Consider the following 18919-nt stretch of genomic DNA (forward strand, 5'->3'; position numbering starts at 1 on the left):
AATGAGAATTTGTAACAAAATTGCAAACAAAAGGTAAATTCATTACTTAATCCTGTGGAATTTACTTAAATCACACTTCTGTAAACTTTATTATTAGTCTGCTAATGGCAACATATGTGAACAGTGGTCTGAGACAGGTTATAGTGAATGTGTTTTGCCTATTCAGTCTGTCTGATAACACTCCCTGAATACAGTCACTGTTATTTTCTTTGCTTGTTGCAAGTTTTCGTATAGCAACAGGGGAGATACAAACACCTAATGAAATAGGAAAATGTCATTGTGAAGCCAAAGAATTGGATGGGAAAGATTACCTGAGGGGGAAAGAGGAAGAAAAAAGGAAGCAATTTAGCTTAATTAATTTTTAAAAACAACAGATTTCATGCTGATGGCATCTCAATATTTTACCGAATGACAATTCTGTTTCTAGCTCTTTTTGAGCTTATGTTTAATTCATATAGGGAATTTCCACTTAAGAAACAAAGGAGTCTGGTCTGTTGGTTTTGTGGTGGCTGATTCCCAGAGATGTGTATGTTCAGCATATGTCAAAGATCTAGACCTCAAGCTTTGTAATGTGGAGATGTACTGAGATCAGATCCTGGGCTCAGATGAAAAAAAACTTTGTTTTTCTAAGACCTCCCTCATAAGAAAGCTGCCTTCTTATATAAGAGGCCTCCAACTTTGTACCAAGTATTTCTATCACACACATTGATTTTTGCAAAACAGGGAGTATTCTCTTTCATTTGCTGATGTGAGGGGATGAGGTACTGAGGATTTCTCTGAGCAGCATTTTAAATGGGACACATTCCCAGGCTGGGTATATAATTAAGAAAATCTTCTCTAAGGCTGTGATATGTGATATAGCTGTGACTGTGGTAAGAAACAGCTGGTTCTTCAAGAAAGTAAGCAGCTCCCTTTCCATCCCCAAACTGCTCAAATCTTGGGTCTAAGCTGCTTATAAATACAGTAGAGCAAATTAGGGGCCTGTATCTTCCCTAAAACAGGCAGGTGAGGAGGGGTGAGGAATGGGCATGGCCATCACTCTGTCCCTCTTCTTGGCTGCTGGAGAGATTTGGCAGGTGCAAGTTGAAATGGAAGGATGTACAGCAATTGACTACACACCTTCTCCTGAGCCAGGAGGAAGAAGAGAGCACAGCTGGATGCAGAGATCCTTGTCTGGTGCCCCTGTTCTCAAGCTCAGGGACAACCAAGCTCTGCACCAAAGCTCCCTGCCACTTGACCAAATCCAGGTCATGCTGAGGCAGGAGGACTTGTCATTCACAAACAAATGAGCTAAATCGCTGGCTTTTCTGCAAGCAGCACTTACTTGAGTGCTGAAACAATATCATGGAAGATCAGCTAATTTGTCTCATCTGCAGAGATTTATTATTTATTTATTTATTTATTTATTTGTGTGTAGGGGAAGAGAGAAGAGAGAAAAACCAGAAGAACAGGATATTAGGAGAAGCTTCTTGTTTTAGACCTGTCGGGATATTGAGGGCACCCTTCCATCAGGTTAGGTCAATAGGAGAATCACTGATGTGAAATACATCGTGGTACATCTCCTAGAAAGAGCTGGAAAAATGCAACCCTATTACTTCAGTTACATCAAGACAAATAGGTTGCTTAGTTTTGGACTGACATATAATGTGGTCTGGGGGGAATTACTTTCACACCTCACCTAAAGCCACCAGCCAAATGTGTGAAAAATCCTGTTGTCAGAGCATCTGGCAACAAGGAATGTGGTACTGACACCCAAACTAGGGTTCATTTAAAAATTGTAAATAACAGTAGGAAGTCTGTAAAATGTTCTTTCACAATTCAATTACAGTGCTTTAAGTCTGTCATAATTCTCTGCAGACCTAATTATATGGACAGCTCTTCTTTAAATCCCACTCAAAACCACTTAATCCTTCTTTATACACAACAGAAATGGCTGGATGAGATACCACAGGCTGTTTTGCAAATGGACTGTTCTAGTATTAGAGAGAGTTTGTGGCTCGGTTCAGGCACTGGGGGTGCTGGAAACTGAAGTCTGAAAGAAATGGTCACACCAATCATGATGATGCCCTTCCAGTGTGCTGTAATTGCTCTGAAACATCTCTGTACGTGAGCAAGTCCTGTGCTTGCATTCTATGTTACTGGATTTTTATTTCTGATGTGTGATAGGAACTGTACTGAGCTGGCTACTGAGCAGTCACTTGCAGACCACCTTGCATCTGAAGGTGTGAGCTGTAGTGACCTTATCACAGCCACCATAAAAAAAAAAAAAAAAAAAAAAAAAAAAGTTAAATCTGCCAAATTTAGAATCTGGATATTCGGAAGCTGTCTCAACTCAGAGATGCAATTTATATTACAACAGAGGATTCGGTTTCAGCTGAGTGGAGAATCAGATGTGAATCCACAAATAATGGCTTTGGGGTTTCTTAATTCAATGAGACTTGAGTTTAAAAAGGATTTTATAAAAAGACATTAATTCCAAACTCCCTTTGCTTTTTCATGATTCTGTTTTTCTCATTTTTATGCATTTGCCCTCTAACAGGCTGAAAAGATGTGTGCAACCTTGTTATCATTGACTGTAATGGAAATTGGCTGGGGCATGCAAATTGCTTAGACGGTCTTGGAATCAACTTCAAGGTTGCAAGGTTGAACTCTATAACTGGAGTGTCAAAGCCCCTAAGGCTTTTCAAGACCCAATCTGTGAGTGTCCTTAGGGTAATTTGTTAGTGGACACACTTCTGCATACCCTGAATTTATTTACATCAGAAGCACTCCTGCAAACTTAGTCGTGTTAAGTCAAAAATACAGACTTTTTTTTTAATATTACGGCACAATCAAATCAAGCCTGGGGCTTTTATTTCATTGTTTATGGGAAGACTTTCATAGGAAGTTATATTTGTCTTGTATTTTCAAAGAAAAATTTAATTCAATATTTAGTTCTGACTCCTTAGGCATTTATTGCTGTGAGTGCTGAAATTCTGTATCCTGATCTGTAAATATAGTTTGTATTAGCTTTTAAACTGTTGCCAGAGGGGGTATTATGGAGGAAATGTCTTCCCTCTCCCCCTAAAATTGACCATTTAGGGGACTATGTACTAAGGGACTAGAGGAACTCTCAGTAGTAGAAAAAACACTACATGTAAATTATAATGATAGTGCTATAAACCAGCGCCAAATCATATACAGATTTACAGCTAGAAAAGCAATTATTCTAGTTACAGATAATTAGGTAGCAAATTGTCCTATTGTACTGAGTCAGTTCCTAGCATAAGGAACACCCTTAGATCCGGAGATGGAAGAATATGAAAGCAGAGATGGTGCACCATCTTGAAGTGCTAGTTTAATTTGATGGGATGCATCCTTATGACTTAATACATGGAGGAGTCTGGAATCTTTCTGTGGGCAATGTCTGACTGAAGAGGACACTGGACCACAAAAAGCTAAATCTTGCCTTAAAGAGTAAAGCTCCAGATAATGGTCAAATTAATCTTTTCTACTTCCTGAGTCCACCCTGCTGCAACTGCAGGCAATCATTCAATACCTGAGCTTATTCACAGGACCTGTACTTTTTTTTCCCCCACAAAGTGAGGACAGACCTTTAAAGATCCGTATGTTCTCATCTTAGTTTAAAACAGCTTTGGTTCCTGTCCTCCCATATCCTACCTGAAAGACTGCTTCAGAATGTTATTGCTTTGAATAGTTACTAGTTTCCAGTCTAAGCTTATTCTTTACTTCTACTTAATTTTACACCAGCCATTATCATTTAACATAAACGATCCTTTCCCTAGTCCTTGATCCTTTCCTCTTAGCTAGCCAAAATCTCCATCTTCACAAGTAGATGAGTACCACAATTCTGTCAGCATCAAAAGTCAGGAGAATCCTGGAGTCTGAAAGCTTAAGTGCAAGATAGAACAAATGGAATTTATAATCCAAATACAGTATGGCAGTATAGATTTTAAGATACATTAAATCTGAATATCACATTAAGTCGTGTGCATCATATTAGATTTCTACAAGAACTCCAGACTGGTGCAGATTCATTGTCAGAGAAGGACGAACAACTATTGAGAGATGAGCTGTTTTTTCAGGATATGATTACAAGCAAAATGGAGTCTTGTATGCACAGAGAAGTTTCTTAAGACTAGAGAGATCTTTTTCCCAGGGGAAGTGTAAGATTAAAGGGTTGCATAATTGCCTGCTTAGGAAATTCAAACCATCATAAATTGACAAAAGACAAAGCCAAGAATAATTACTGCTTATAAATTTCTAAGGATAACAAACAAGACAATTTAATTGATGCCTTTTTTGAGAGGCAAGATCTTTATAGATCTTATCATTATGGACTTGTGCTGATACATAAATTTAAATAGGGGACAAAGGCAGAAAATGGGCCCTAAATTAGAAAGTTGGAACCATCATTTAACCATAAAATTCTAGTTAGCAAAGTATTGAAGACCATCCTTAATTAGCAAACACTTTTACTGCCTGGAAATATGTAGTTGAATTAGAAAACTCAAAGCAGGCTCTCTTCCAGGTTCAGTTTTTAAACCAGTCTTTCTTCAGTGAAATACTACTTGATCTATAGAAGTACAGCATAAAAGATGCAAAGCAACTAAGAATCTCATTTGGGCACTGGGCAGGTACAAGCCCTTTCTTACATCAGATGTGAAAGGAGTCATTGTGTGCAATACTTTGAATATGATACTATAGAAACCAAAAGGTCTTTAGAGTTGGAGGAAGGAGTTAATACTCATCACTCTGAATCTGGAGTTTATATTTCAGGAGAAATCTCAATGAGACCACAGTGTACAAAAGCCTGAAATGGAAAAGAATAGACTGCTGCCAACAGGCTTTTTGCAAAGGTGTATAATGAAAAATAAAAGGTCAAAGCTTGAGGGTAAGAACAAGAACGTACAAGATAAGCAACTAAAAGAATATTTTTATAACAAGAGGCTCTTAGGTATGGAACAGGCATGGCAGTGATTCTGGAAATGCCGTGGGCAATCGCACACAGTGCTTTTTATGTTCTCTGCTTACCTAATTTTAGAATGGGGTCATATGGTAGAGTGTGAATGAGACACTTCTGAAGTGGAAACTCAGGTTGTAATATGTCTGGACTGTAAATCTAACTGTGATAATTTTAGTATAAATAAGTATTCATGACCTGGACAAAATAAATCCTAATATTATTGTTGTGCTATTGCACTCAGACCACTGACTGTCAGCAAACAGGTGACTGTTTGAACACAGCCATCTCCAGTCACATCAGGTGATTTAATATACCTTGGAAGGAAACGGTATGGCAAACAGCATGATCTCTGGTGGGTTTTAGCAGTAGGGGTTTTTTTTGTTACCATGTGGTTGTTCAAAGACTCATTCAAATTCTGTTGAATTCAACAAAATTATGAATGTCAGTTCTGTCTTACTATTTTGCTTTTTTCTGACATTCTTTTTTCCCTCTGCATTGACCAAAGGCTAGCATATCATAGTCCAGCTCCACAAAATTCACCAGGTTGTTAGTAAGATTTAGAGAATACCAACAGATTTCTATAGATTTCTGAAAAGCCAAGTCTGAACTTCCAAGACTTTTTCGAACTTCTTCTTCTTCGAAGGCAAAAGTAGCTGCCTGTCTGGAAGGGCAAGTTATGTATGACGCATGCCAAAAAAAGGAAAAAAAGTAGGCTGAAATGAAAGACTCCTGTTGAATTTCAGTGAACCTTGGGTTAGGAGTAGGGACAAGACAAATTCACACTTTCATGTCCCCTCAACCCAGCTGCTTTTTCCTCTGCAGAGTCTATGTGGTGTAGGAATTACTACTAAGATTTCTGCATAAAAGAAAACTCCAAGTTTTGTTTTGTTGCTAATTTTGAAGTTATTTACATGTGCTTAGTGAATGCTGATCAGACTATTCAAAGATGGCAGAAAATACATACAAGTTATAAACATTCAAGCTATGCATAGAAGTGCATATACTCATAAGTCATGGTAGCCTATTAGGAAACAGGAAGGAGTAATTTCATATATTGCAGAAACAGATTATCTTTGATATTCAATGTTGAATACTTAACAAGACTGAGAGGTGGTCAAACACTGAATGAGAAGAGGCAGATTAATAGAGCAAAAGAAATAAGCATACTATCCATATATGACTTCTTGCAAAGGTTGATTAATTTGACAAATTAATTCAGCAAAATTTGAAACAAAACCTTCCAAAATTGGTGTATTTGCCATATAATAAATACATCTTCTTAGGTTGTTCGAGCCTTTCCTAGTCTTTACTAATGCTGTTAATATGTACTACAATCAGAAGCTTTTGCTTTTGATTACAAAAAATAATAATCTATTTCCATAAGCAATCTGTGCAAAAGCAGCTGTCATCCTAAGGGATGGTAGAAATTATTTTATATTCTCTCCAGTTGCAAAAAAAAAAAAAGTTTTCACTACAGCTCATCTGCAACAGTGCTTTTCCCAGCGATTCTACCCATTACTATGAAAGCAAGATTTCCTCTCCTCCCACAAAGGGCAAGTTTAAATGCATGATAATTCATTTCGATCATCTCAGAGAGATCTCGTGCTTCTCCACAGCTCTACCAGAGTGTCTCTCTACAGACGTGGAATTCTGATCTCTTGACTGAGGAGCTGCTGAATGGACCACAGATGTGAAGGGATTGCTCTGTCTAGCAGTTTCTTTCAGGACATAAGTGATCTTTACACAGCACATTACAGAGTTGAGGTGGCCAGTACTTGTATTTCAGGTTTACGGGAAACGTAGATGCACCATGATTCCCCATGAATCAGAAAAAATCCTCCATCTTCTTTTTCTCCTTCCCCAAATGACTGTTCAGAAGCAGGGTATTTGGTGACTGTGGCATTCCTCTGGCATTTAATCAGCTTTTAGTGTGGATCTCTGGTTCCTTCCTGCCAAAGGGGTTCCCAAGAGCTGCCAGATTTCACAAGTGCCTGTTGCAAAGCCAAGCTGGAAGGGGAATCAACAGCCCAGAGGTTTACCCTGAGACACGGAGCATGTGAAAAAACAGCTTTGGGATTTCTAGGTGCCCTACTGTCTGGCAAAAATATTGGAAGCTTGGATGCTTAGTTTAAGCCAGTATTTCAGGGCTTCAAGATTACCTCCTGTGCTCTGGGAGCTGCGCTGCAGTTGAAATTTCTGCTTCCAGGTTTTATGGAGAAAACATCTCCAGAACTGCAAGGCTGCTCTGGATCCTCACACACTGATAGGAAACCAGGCTCTTTGCACAGAGGCATTCCTTTTGACTTCATGGTAAATGTACTGAATCCAAGATGTTATCCCCCAAATACTCTGAATACCACTTGGTTTTGTCAGAAAGTTTATGGCCACCATTACTTGCAGGGACAAAGCACATCTAGCAACCTTTAGCAGGGCCCATTGCAACAGTACAAGGATCAATGGTTTTAAACTAAAAGAGGTTAGCTTTAGACTAGATATAAGGAAGAAATTTTTTACAATGAGCGTGGTGAAACACTGGAAGAAGTTGCCCAGAGAGGTGATAGAAGCACCATCCCTGGAAGCATTCAAAGTCAGGCTGGACAGGGCTCTGAGCACTCTGATGTCCCTGCTTACTGCAGAGGGGTTGGACTAGATGGCCTTTAAAGGTCCCTTCCAACCCCAACTAGTCTATGGTTCTGTATGTGCTCAGTTTGTGTCAGCTCAAAGTATATTTCATGGCTCTACATGCCAAAATAAATAACTGTGTTGCTCAACCCATGGAGAAGTGTTAATAGGGATTCAAAAGCTGCAACAGGCACAGAAGAAAAGAAAAAAAATTTAACTTCCTGCTAGAAGCAAAATTCAGCTGTGTCATCTCCAGTATTTGGTGCTATTGATGGCAGTGGAGGCAAAGTGATTCTGAAAACTTTAGCACATGTAAGGGGAGTAGAACATTAGTTTTTTACTCCTCCAGCAATGGCCTCCGCAGACTGCTATTGTTTTTAGAGATTACTTTTTCCCTAGTGTTAAAGCTTATCAGGTATGTGCGCTCCTGTTGCCTCAGTGTAGCCTATTAGCTGTTTACTGAGGCCTGATACAACCAGCAGCATGATTCCAACTTTCACTAAATTGGTTGTCATCACCAGTCTGTTTTCAGTGCAAGAGATGAAACAGGAGGGCAAACTGACAAACAGAGGGAAGGGATTGCCTTGAGGATACGGCGTTTTCTAAACTAACCCCCTGAAATGGATGTGGACTGTACTCTGCAGCAGGATGAGGACTGATTCCTGGGATGCATGTAGAGCAGCCTCTATTTCGGAGGCATGGCGACTCCCAGGCAGTACAAAAATGTTCATGGAAAGAGAATGTGAAGCACTGAGTTTATGCAGTGCACTTAGAAGCAGGTAATACGCCTGTGCACTGCTGTTTGAAACAGATGCGCAGTGATCTGGTACCGGTTCCCACAGTCTATATTTATATATGTAGATTCCTTTGGGATTTCTCCAGAAATGATCAAAAGAAAGAAAAGGAAACCCTGGTGAAGTGAGCCTATGTCCAAGGTTCACTGCAGTCATGAGGAGTATTTCCATTAATAACTGTAGGTGGAGGGTCAGTGTTGGGTACAAGAAGGGCTGGCAGCTCCAAAAGGGTACACAAGCCGTGTGCTGAGAGTCATAATGGAGCAGGCAGGGGCAGGAACAGCATCCTCACCAGTAAGGGCACAGCCCAATGAGAGGAGGAGAGCAGAGCAGATCTGGTGACAACAACCAGGGTCAGCCACAGTCCAGATCTCCAGGCAAATCCCTAGTACAAGGCGGGCCCAAGGTCAAGTGGGAAGGCAAGTCAAAGCCAGACCCCTGCACCATGTCCAAACCAACCCTGAGCCCAGGCAGTCAAACCAGCAGGAGTGGTGGGATGTGCTCAGCACCATCACAGTCAGGTCACTTCCATACTGGTACATGTGGTACATACATACTATGCCATCTTCCCCCTTTCCCCTATTCTACCCATTTTAAGTTCCACAATGTTGTCTGCCTGTTAGGGAAGCCAAGAATAAAATACATTGCAGCTATAGTTATTAGCTATATTTATGTGGTAATTCCAGTATAAAACATTGAATAAATACCATTTCACACACATGCCAAGTTTAATGATTGTTAGGATTCACAGTAATAGAATGCTAGATTAAGAATAAGGAATTGGGTGTAGCGTTTTTCTGCACAGGTTAGTTATTGGTCACTGCATCCTGCTCAAAAAAATCAAAGAGAAAAAAACCCACTCTGGTCCTCTGAATACACTTGAGGCAACAGTAAAAGGTGTAGTAAAAGGCCTGGCTACAAGACTAGTCATTTGTGCCTCCAGGTGACAAGCTAGTGACAAACTACAGGCATCATCTGATTCTTTTCACATGGACATTTTTTATCTGGAATATTTTGTACTGTAACAATTTATTTTTCTGCATTATGCAACTATTTCAATTTCCACCAAGTGTGCTGTTTTTAAGTTGCACCATCTGGTTCATTCTTCATCTGTCTCTAACCTGTGCCTCCTGTTTACTTCTGCATTGACCGATCAGCTAATAGTGGTCTTGAAAGTCTTGATTTTCTTACCTGAAACAGCATTAAGAGTGTACTTGCTGCACCGTACTCTGTTAGCATTTAATATACTTCAGTGAAAAAGGGTTAATTTGAGAATTTCACTGAATTCTTTGAGAAAGCCTCAAAAGTACTGACTCAGATTTGGAACAAAACTTAGCCATTTAACAAGGATTATCTTATTATTGGACAATTTAAGGGAGTGGAAATAGGCCTTAAATTGCTGAGTTTAAATCCAATCCAGGACAACAATGACTTAAAATTATTTTCAACTGAAGCACTGTAATTGAGTGGGCCGAGCAGCCAGATTTGTTGCTGAGTGGTGTCCACATTAGAGAAGCCATGCAGCTAGTTTGTGCTGCAGTTCTTTAAAGAGCTCTCAGCAGTCATGCGTTGAACAAACACGGAGTCTCATTTAAGATGGTTTATCCATGTCAAAGATGAAAAAAAAAAAAAGTGGCAGAGTAGCTGGGCCATTACTGTTACCTGTGCTGGAGCTCTTCTGTTGCTAAATGACTGAGATGACTCTTCAAGGCTGAGTGACTGATAGTTTCCAACAGCAACAGTTTCACAAGCAAGAAAAAGGATAAACAGTGTCCTGAAGAGACACCATGATCCATCAGACCTTGTACTGACTCTGCCACAGGCTTGCTATGTATCCATAAGCAACTCATCACTCAGCTCTTGCTGCCTCTAGACTGCAAATTGCCTGCATACCACCTTAGGTGTTCATGGAGTAGAGGTCTGATTGCTGTTCAGTATGTGGATACCACCAGAATAACAATGACATAGTTTTGGGTTCCTACAGCATAGGTTTGGGACCCTTTGTGTTACTGATACACCTCATCTTCTCCATGTCTTTTACAAAGATGATGATAACAAAACTACCAAATTAGAATTAAACCAGCTCATGATTGTAGAGCACAATGAGCTTCTCTGTCAACAATATGCTCGCATCAAGTGACAGCAAGGATTTTTGCTGATAATTACTTTCTCCTTACAGCATTCCTTACCAATTTGTCTGAAACTATTGACATCAGGTGTGATGCATTCTCACATTTCTCATTGTATCACTTCAGGCTTCTTTTAAAGTTTTCTTTGCACTTACTGACTTAGTAGGCATTTTATTTTTTGTTGCTTTTCATCACAGGTGGCTAATGTTCTGCCTGGCACACTAAGGATGAAATGCGATCATTAAGTTAATACCTAGTTTAACTATACCAGTGTGCATTTAAATTGAAGCAAAAAATATGCATAAATAGTGCCAGGTTTATCTCTTCAGTCCCTCTCATTATATGTAATAGCTTGATAATTTTATTTCTATATAGTAATTATTTTCATGTGAATATCTTTTTGTGCATACAGTAATAATATTTTACTTGTTTCTTTGTCACTGAAAATTATCCTGGAGATTGCAGAGCAGACAAAATAGTTTCATCCTGTCACTGGCTGTGACTAATCTCAGCATTGTCTCCATTTTTACATTATGAATTTTGGCTCATTACCAGAAAGATAGCTTAATAACAATAATATGTTAAAAAATAGTTGATTAATGCATGCCTGCTTTAAATAAAAGGAAAAGTTTCTTTCTTTTATGAAAAGGTAAGAGACTTCTGTGTGAAGCTATTCAGAATCATGTCTCAAAGCACTAAAGGTATCATTCATCACTGGGACAGAGCTAGAGCTTTACTCAACTTTACTCAAAGGCTTAATAATGTTAACATATTCTTTCCCAAGTGATTTACATCCCAGGAGCTCAAACTATTTTATGAAAAATAATTAATTATCCTTCAGCATAGCTGCTGCCATGTTGGGTCAGTTATCCACAATATAAGAAGAGAAATTCAGACATGAACAGGTTGGTGATTTGTGAGAATCACAGTGGTGAAGGTGTGGGGTGGGAATTCTGACCTGTGGCCTCTTCAGAGGCTTGTATTTCCAGAGTGTCCTCACACCCGTGCTCTACTGTTTCAGGTTTTCTGCGAAGTATGGTGTTCTAATTGTGCCTTTTCCCTCAAAGCCTGCCTTAAAAATGCATTGTTTTCAGAGGGGGCTGAAGTGGGTAGTATACTGCAGCTGTCTTGGGTGTAAAAGACCTATGGACTCACCTATATAAAGGGAATTGGCAGCTGTCAAAGAAGCTCACTTAGTCTTTACCTGTTAGGGAGGTTTAGAAAAGCTGAAGAACCGATGCAAAAAAGTTGTTGTTCCTTAATAGTGCACAGGTGAACATGCATAAAGTATGGATTGACTTCAGTTCCTTCTCCTTGGAATACCATGCTTGCCCCTCTAGAATGGGCTCTTAATCTCTTCAGGCACCACAGTGTCTCCATACTCAATTCTCTATATCCTCACCTTCAAATTTCTTCCCATTTCAACTGCCTGGTCTGTTTTTTCCTCTCAAGGTCCCTTAATCCAGCTCTTGCCAATCGTCCTTCCAGTTTGAGATCTCCATGAGAATTAATCACCTTACAGTATGTTCACAGTAGACGTACTGCTGTGAAGATAAATGAAACCACTCCTTATACCTCCGTATTATTCTAACTACATCTCTTAAGTTTGCAGACGAGTTGCAAACTAGTGTCTTACAGTTTCTATATTTATTTCCCTCCACTTTCAGACTTGTGGTGACTTGCTTACATTTTTGATTCTTTTAAAAGCATTGCATAATTTTGGATAGCCTTCAGAAATATTTGCTCTGGTTCAAGCACATGTTGAGTGGGATGTGAACGAGAATCTGTGACTATGCTGCAAGAGGTCGGACTAGACTACTGCTTGTCACACTAATTCTTGTGTTGGCTTTAAGCACATACTCAGGGCATAAGGCTTGTTCATGATTCCCCTCCTGAATTATTGAAATCACAGTATGATAGCTGATCTGATCCAAGGGGTAACACTGGGGCATTCACAGCTAGAGTTGCAGAGTGGAAATAAGACAGTTACTACCCACCCCCGCCCCTTGACTGTTTTCTGAGCTCATGAGAACTAATTTAAAAATATGTATGTGTAATAAGTTTGTGGCTTATCTTTCTAATTATCGGTATTATTGGCTTTAATTCATGGTAGCATCAGAATAAATTCCTAACTCCTGCTTGATATTGTTGGAAAATAAATTTGCACCAAAGCAAATTATGCTGCAAGCAGTTAAAATAACTCCAGAACCCCAAAAAGCAACAAGAGGGAAAACTATACTTAGAGAATCTTTGCTCTAGTTTCTTTCTACTGGTGTCTGATAAACATCTAGTGAAAACTGAATTATAATTCTGCCCATCTGTTGTTGGTAGCACAGCATTTTAGGTACTCTGCTACTAAATTCAAGCTATGGTTCCTCATTCCCACCCACGCAGATAAGGGTGTGAGGGGAGGGAAAGGGTGGGGCTGGATACAGTCCCTAAGGCATTTCCTTCCCATAGCATTCAACCTTCCTCAAACAGATCTAGAATTTCCAAGGTTTTTAGGTTCTATTTCAACATCTAAGTTAGTGGCTAGGATTTCAAGACTCATGTGCTTTACTGTGAAGCTAGCCATCAATGACAGAGCTAGAACAGCACTTCTTAGGACATCTAGGCTATACATCAACTAAATACACCTCAACATAATGATTTCTAATAGGAAAATCCATCTTCTACAGGCAGCAGCTGTGTATTCAGACACACCTGATAGCCTTCCTTTACCAACCCCTTTTGCAATTTGAATTTTAAAAACAACTACTGAGAAATGATTGTTCTCTCATGAGAGACGTTTCAAAATGTGTCATTTTTTTTCCCCTCAAGATTGTTACCTTGAAAAAAAGACTGATTTTTAATATTTATTTGCCCACTTTCTTCGTTATGAAGTGATGCCAAGACTTGCAGACAACACTAGAAGGATAATTTTTTTAAAAATATATTTTTTACATATAAAGAAAATAGATTTTCTTTTTTATCCTATAGAATTTCTTTACTTTGCTTCCATTTTGGAAGAAGAGGTCTTTGTAAGCTAAGCTCATGCAGGGGCTCTGTTGAGATTTTGTAGTTTCATTCCTACTCCAAGTTTCTGTCAGAAACCATTCTCAGCTGTTTGTGCTTAGTCTGTCATGAGGGACTTGGAAATTTGTCTCCTCTTAATTAATTGAACAGCTTTTTATCTCCTGTTTTCTGCATAATCATGCTGAGTACATACATACCTCTCCATTTTCCTTTTTTAAACCAATGCATCTGAAACAGGCCTGCTTTCAGCAATATGTCTCCATTCGGGTACCAAAACATTCAGGCACTCTGTTTTTTACTCTCTAAATTCTTATTCAAAATGAAGGCCAAGTATGGTGAACCCTTGGAATAAGGTTTTCAAGGGGCCAAGTTGCTCCTTCCCAAATCCACCTTCTATAAATTAGTTCCTTCGCCCTTCAGTGAACACAGTTCATAGTCCTGTTTCTCTCTGGACTAGAAGAGGTAATACATCAATTATAGAGAAATAATCATAGAAGGACCCTGGCCTTACCAGTTGCCAAGTAATTACCACAAAATGCTATTTGTTTCCTCAGCTGATTTCAATGCCCTAGTGAGAGACACTCAGCCCCTTGAAGGATTAGGCCCTACATCATTTCTGATCACAACCTTGGCTCTTCTGTAGTGGGTCTGGTGTTTAGCTGTTAGTCAAGCTGACATGGTGGAATGGCATGAAGAGTTATGAGAATTAAAGATGGGAAACCCTCATCAGTTTACATTGCCTGCACTTGTGCCGAGATGGGCCTCTTCAAACTTGCGAGTAATTGAGTTGAGTGAATTTTGTAGCAGTCTGTGGCTGTTCTTTCAAAGTTTGTAGAGACATCAATTAAGGAACAGTAGTTACAGTTATGTACTGTGTTGGGATTCCTTAGAGGTATGATAGATTCTGACTTAACAAAATTAATGTCACTTTGTCTTAGGGGTTCTTTCACTTTAAAATAGTTACTTTGAAAGTAATAAGCAAAACAATAGAGAAACCAGTCAACGTAGCATCCAGCTAGAATATTCTTTACTACTTGCATTAATTACCCCATAGTCAGACAGCTCTGTGATTAAATTTACATTCCTAAAAAACCCCATTACAACAGTTTGACTAGCTTAATTCATTTCTCTGCTTTTACACACAGATCAACTTGACATCATTTCAATGGCTGAAACAACAATGATGCCTGAGGAAATTGAGCTTGAGATGGCAAAGATCCAGAGACTTCGGGAAGTCTTAGTCAGGAGAGAATCAGAACTCAGGTTTATGTAAGTATCAATACTTCTGGGAAAACACTATGCAAAATTAATCAAAATAGGAAAGAATGCTATTTAGAAGACTTTCATCTGCTTGAATTTTTGAAAGGAAGAAACATAAAGAGCATCCCAGTTAGGTGAATGCTTGCAAAATGCCATTGGGAAATGATTTTGTAGCTGCAATGGAAATCACCTTTTTTATTCAGTATGATTTGCAGAAGACATAAAAGGGACTTATTACTTACAAAAGGAAATTTTAGCAAAGTACATGTCTACAGAGCATATTTTTATAACTGACTTCAACCCTTGGTGGGAAGGATATTTGTCTGAAGAAAATACCAACAGGTAGGGGATTTGGAGCTTCTGCAGTCAAACCTAATTCAGGCTTTATTCCTCACTTCATTAGTGGTCTCAGACAGTTCATGTCACAAGAGAGCACACTATGTTTTGGACTAATAGCAGCCAAGATCTGACATTTGTTAAATGGAAGCCGTTTGATGTATCAAATTAAATAGCAATATTCCAAGAGAGATTTTTCAAAACTGCCAAAAGGGTCAGGCATAGGAGCCTCCCTGACGGTTAATGAATATTAATCCAGTTCTGATGATGAAATCAATAGGGTTTATATTACTAAATCGCTGAATTTAGAAGACGGGACTTTTTATTAATAAGGAGTATATTATTTTTAATTCCCATCTGTCTGTGAGTAGCTGAGGTCAGAAACTCACACCTTTGCTGACAGGCGAAGAACCTCAGTAGATCTAAACCTGCCAAACCCAGACCCTTGGCATTAATAAAGCTATAGTAGCCTGAAAAAACTCACTTGCTCTTTCCTCTCTTTAAAGTACAAAGATAGGACTGGTACCTTAACCCTTACACCTGGAGGTTAGTTTCAGTGCCCTGTCTTGCACTGCCAGAAGTTGAAAGCCTCACCCTCAGACAGCACTAACATCTGTCACCTCAGAAGACTGCAGCCCAGAATCACTGCTTAGACACCTTTGGAAATAAGGTTTGATAACAGCGACACTAACCTTTAATAATGCTGTCGTAGTAGTGCAAATAAGGTAAACAGGAAAGGTTTTGTCACAACTGCTCCTGGTAGTCAAATAACTACTTGGTTATTGGCTTGTACATAAATTTAGTGCATCATTGAACCCTGCACTTCTCCTGACATTTTCTGTATCAAAGCACTGAAATAAACTGTCCTAGTGAACGTGAGCCATGTCAGACATCTGCTTGTCATCATTTTGCATGTTCTTCACTTGTTCTGTTTGTTCTTTTATCCAGTCTGTTCTTTTTATTTCCACCATGCTCACACTCATCACACTGTATTGCCTAGCAGGTGTTTGAGTAAGGAATTTAACAGAGGAGCTTGCTTATTGAAAAGGAAGTATAACTGACATTCATACCACGCAACAGCACTCTTCCTGCATTAGAGATCATCCAAGCATGCTCTGCCTAGAACCACCCAAGAGCACTCCCCAGCCATTCACTGGCTGAGGAAAGCTCTTATGAGGATCAGTCTCCACTAGGTTTGGCCCTAGGTATTAGCAAAGCACGCAGGTGACAGAGGCAGCAACTGCCAGAGATGTCCCCTTTTTTTTGTCTTTTCTAATTCATGGAAAGCCAAGCTTGTTGCTGCTGCCACTGTCTTCAGCAAGAGGGACTGAGGTCTGTTGCCACTGCCACAGACTCTCATTCCTTCAGCAGCAGTGGGCCAAGATGACTGCTCTTCCAGGGATATTCACACAGCTTTCTAGCTCAACTGCTCCCTTCTCTGTGGCAGAATACCCTGACACTGCTCATTAATCCTTGAGGCAGTTAAATTCACTTTAACACTACTGAATGAAACGGTGAGATAGGATCTGTCTCTGCACTGGGACTCTACTGGCAAACCAAGACTGCACTGATCATGATTTTTCAAGCCTCCTGTAGGCTCCCCATCTTTCTAAGCCCATTTACAATAGGCAAGTTCTTCATACTGGCTCATCAAGTGTGAAAGAAAAAGCAGGCTCTCTCATTCACAAAGGCCTCCAGAATTAGAACATGCTTCCCTTAATAGCTTTTAGGGGTCAAAAAAGTTGTCTATTTGACTTTATTTAATTTTTAAAATGTTTTTACATTTTATTCCTGACAGGTGAGACGCATGTTGCTGGTGATGCCCAAGTAATAGAGCAGCACCTGTTCTTTACTGCCTTTCATTCTGGATAGTTCACACTGACAGAGGGGCTTGGTGGCATTTGTCTTCAATGAGAAGCATCTTTTAACGACCTCTTGCTGAGATTAACAGCACGACTCATGGTTACCTCAGTGGTCCAAATTTTGTATGTGTTTAACTAAGCAAGTTACATAAACTAATTCATATACATATTGTGGAAGACTTTATGTGTGGCCATATTTTTTTTTTTTTCAGTTGTTTCCTGAAATAATGCATTGCCACTGTCCCAAGACCAGAAGTCTGTATGTAGGTCATGAATTTTGGTAATTGTTTTCTTCTGACAGGACTAAATTCCCCTATGAATGACCTATACAAGCAACTGCATGAAACTGAGCCGCCTCTGGTTTAAGGCAGACTTGACTTTGAGCACGTGGCTGCTAACTAGTGGTACTACACCTACACTCAGGCTGCTGACTTCAAGACCAGCTTTAATGAGAACCAGATCTCTTTAGTTCTTGTACCTGCTTTAGCTTTTTGTTCAATTATAACAAAAGGACAAAACACAGTAATGGAGAAAATGTGTGATATGTTTGTATTCTCATTTTTTCCCCTCATGCTGTTAGCAACAGAGTAGAAATTCTCTTGAGGTAAATTGAGCTTTTTTAAGCTCTTATAAAAGCATGAACACGTTGAAGTAATTCTGTATCACTTAGGCATCCAGCCACAGCTTACATCTCTAGCTACATTTTTAAAAGTAATGGTTCATTCTTCTCACTGTCTCTTTGTATGACAGATCTTTTTATTTACATGTAGCCAGATGCTAAAGCTAGGACAAAGTACATTGTAGCTGTGCTTTAAAAAATAAATAATTAAATAAATAAGCTCGAGGGCTTCTGCTCTGAGTGTATCACCAACCCTAATGGTGGCCACGGCTCCCTCCTGGTAGATGCATACAGCCTGCCAGCTTTACTTGCACACACCAACAGCTACTACAACTCTTCACGGCACAGACACTGTACTTTAACAATATTCACACTCAAGAATTAGAAAACAACACTACAAGCTAGACCTGTTGCTAATGGAAATCAGAACAAGCTCTTCCCGTCAGTGATGTGCGTTTAATCCATGGAAGGAACTTGCTCTAAGACTGCTAATTGAACTTATGGTTTTCCTTGAAGATGTACAAAAAAGATCAAGATGGTATAGTAATAAAATTCAGCATTACTGACGTTGAAGCAGCTCTGCAACAACACTGTTGTCTTTAACTGTTACATCATCATTTTGGCCAGACAAATGCAGTAACCATAAAAATAAGGGCATTTAGCAGAGAACCGCTCTGGGTTAGCATATCAGCTAGTACAAAGAAAAACAAACAAACAAAACAGAACAAAACCCAAATCCAACTAAAACCAAAAAAACCCTAGCCAGATCTGGATGCGCAGCAGACCTGGAGTTGGTTTGCATTTTTGTCTATGTTTAGCTCATATCTGGGGCCAAATTATAACACTCTATCACCCCATGACCCCTCACCAGCCGGGAAGGGGGAATCAGAAAAAGGAGAGGAGACCCACAGGTTGAAGTGAAAACAGATTTGATGAAATAGCACTAATACCAACAAAGGCACACAAGGTTGTACCCAGCTGAACAAATGCACAGCAGTCACAATTGAAAGGGAAGCAGTCCTCAGGAGCTCTGTCTCCCCAGCAAACCTTCCCCTTTATGATGACCAGACATTATGGATGGGCTACACCTGTAACTCACTCAGGTCAGCTGCCCCTGGCTGACTCGAAACTGCTAATGGCCTGCCTAGCATGGCTGGGCTGTGATTCTGTCCCAGCCAAACTGGGACAATTTTTCACACTTCTGTGTGTGAACCAGTAAAAACTTTTCCTGCTGATATGTGAGACCATTGATAATGTAATATTCTTTTAGGTAGTTCCTCAGCTGTGATCTGTATAGCATGTCTCTCTTCAAGCAA

At 39.5% G+C, this 18919-nt stretch overlaps 1 protein-coding gene across 1 annotated transcript in view; it reads left to right on the plus strand.

The window, feature by feature from the left end:
• BMERB1 (bMERB domain containing 1) overlaps nucleotides 1–18919 on the plus strand; it is a 52481-nt gene that overhangs the window by 13395 nt on the left and 20167 nt on the right. Inside the window, exon 2 of the mRNA XM_086473123.1 lies at nucleotides 14672–14795. Within this exon, the coding sequence (XP_086329249.1) occupies nucleotides 14672–14795 (124 nt within the window). The remainder of the gene's footprint in view (nucleotides 1–14671; nucleotides 14796–18919) is intronic.

Source organism: Leptosomus discolor, chromosome 14 (assembly GCF_034619465.1).
Source record: "Leptosomus discolor isolate bLepDis1 chromosome 14, bLepDis1.hap2, whole genome shotgun sequence".
Taxonomy (NCBI): Eukaryota; Metazoa; Chordata; class Aves; order Leptosomiformes; family Leptosomidae; genus Leptosomus; species Leptosomus discolor.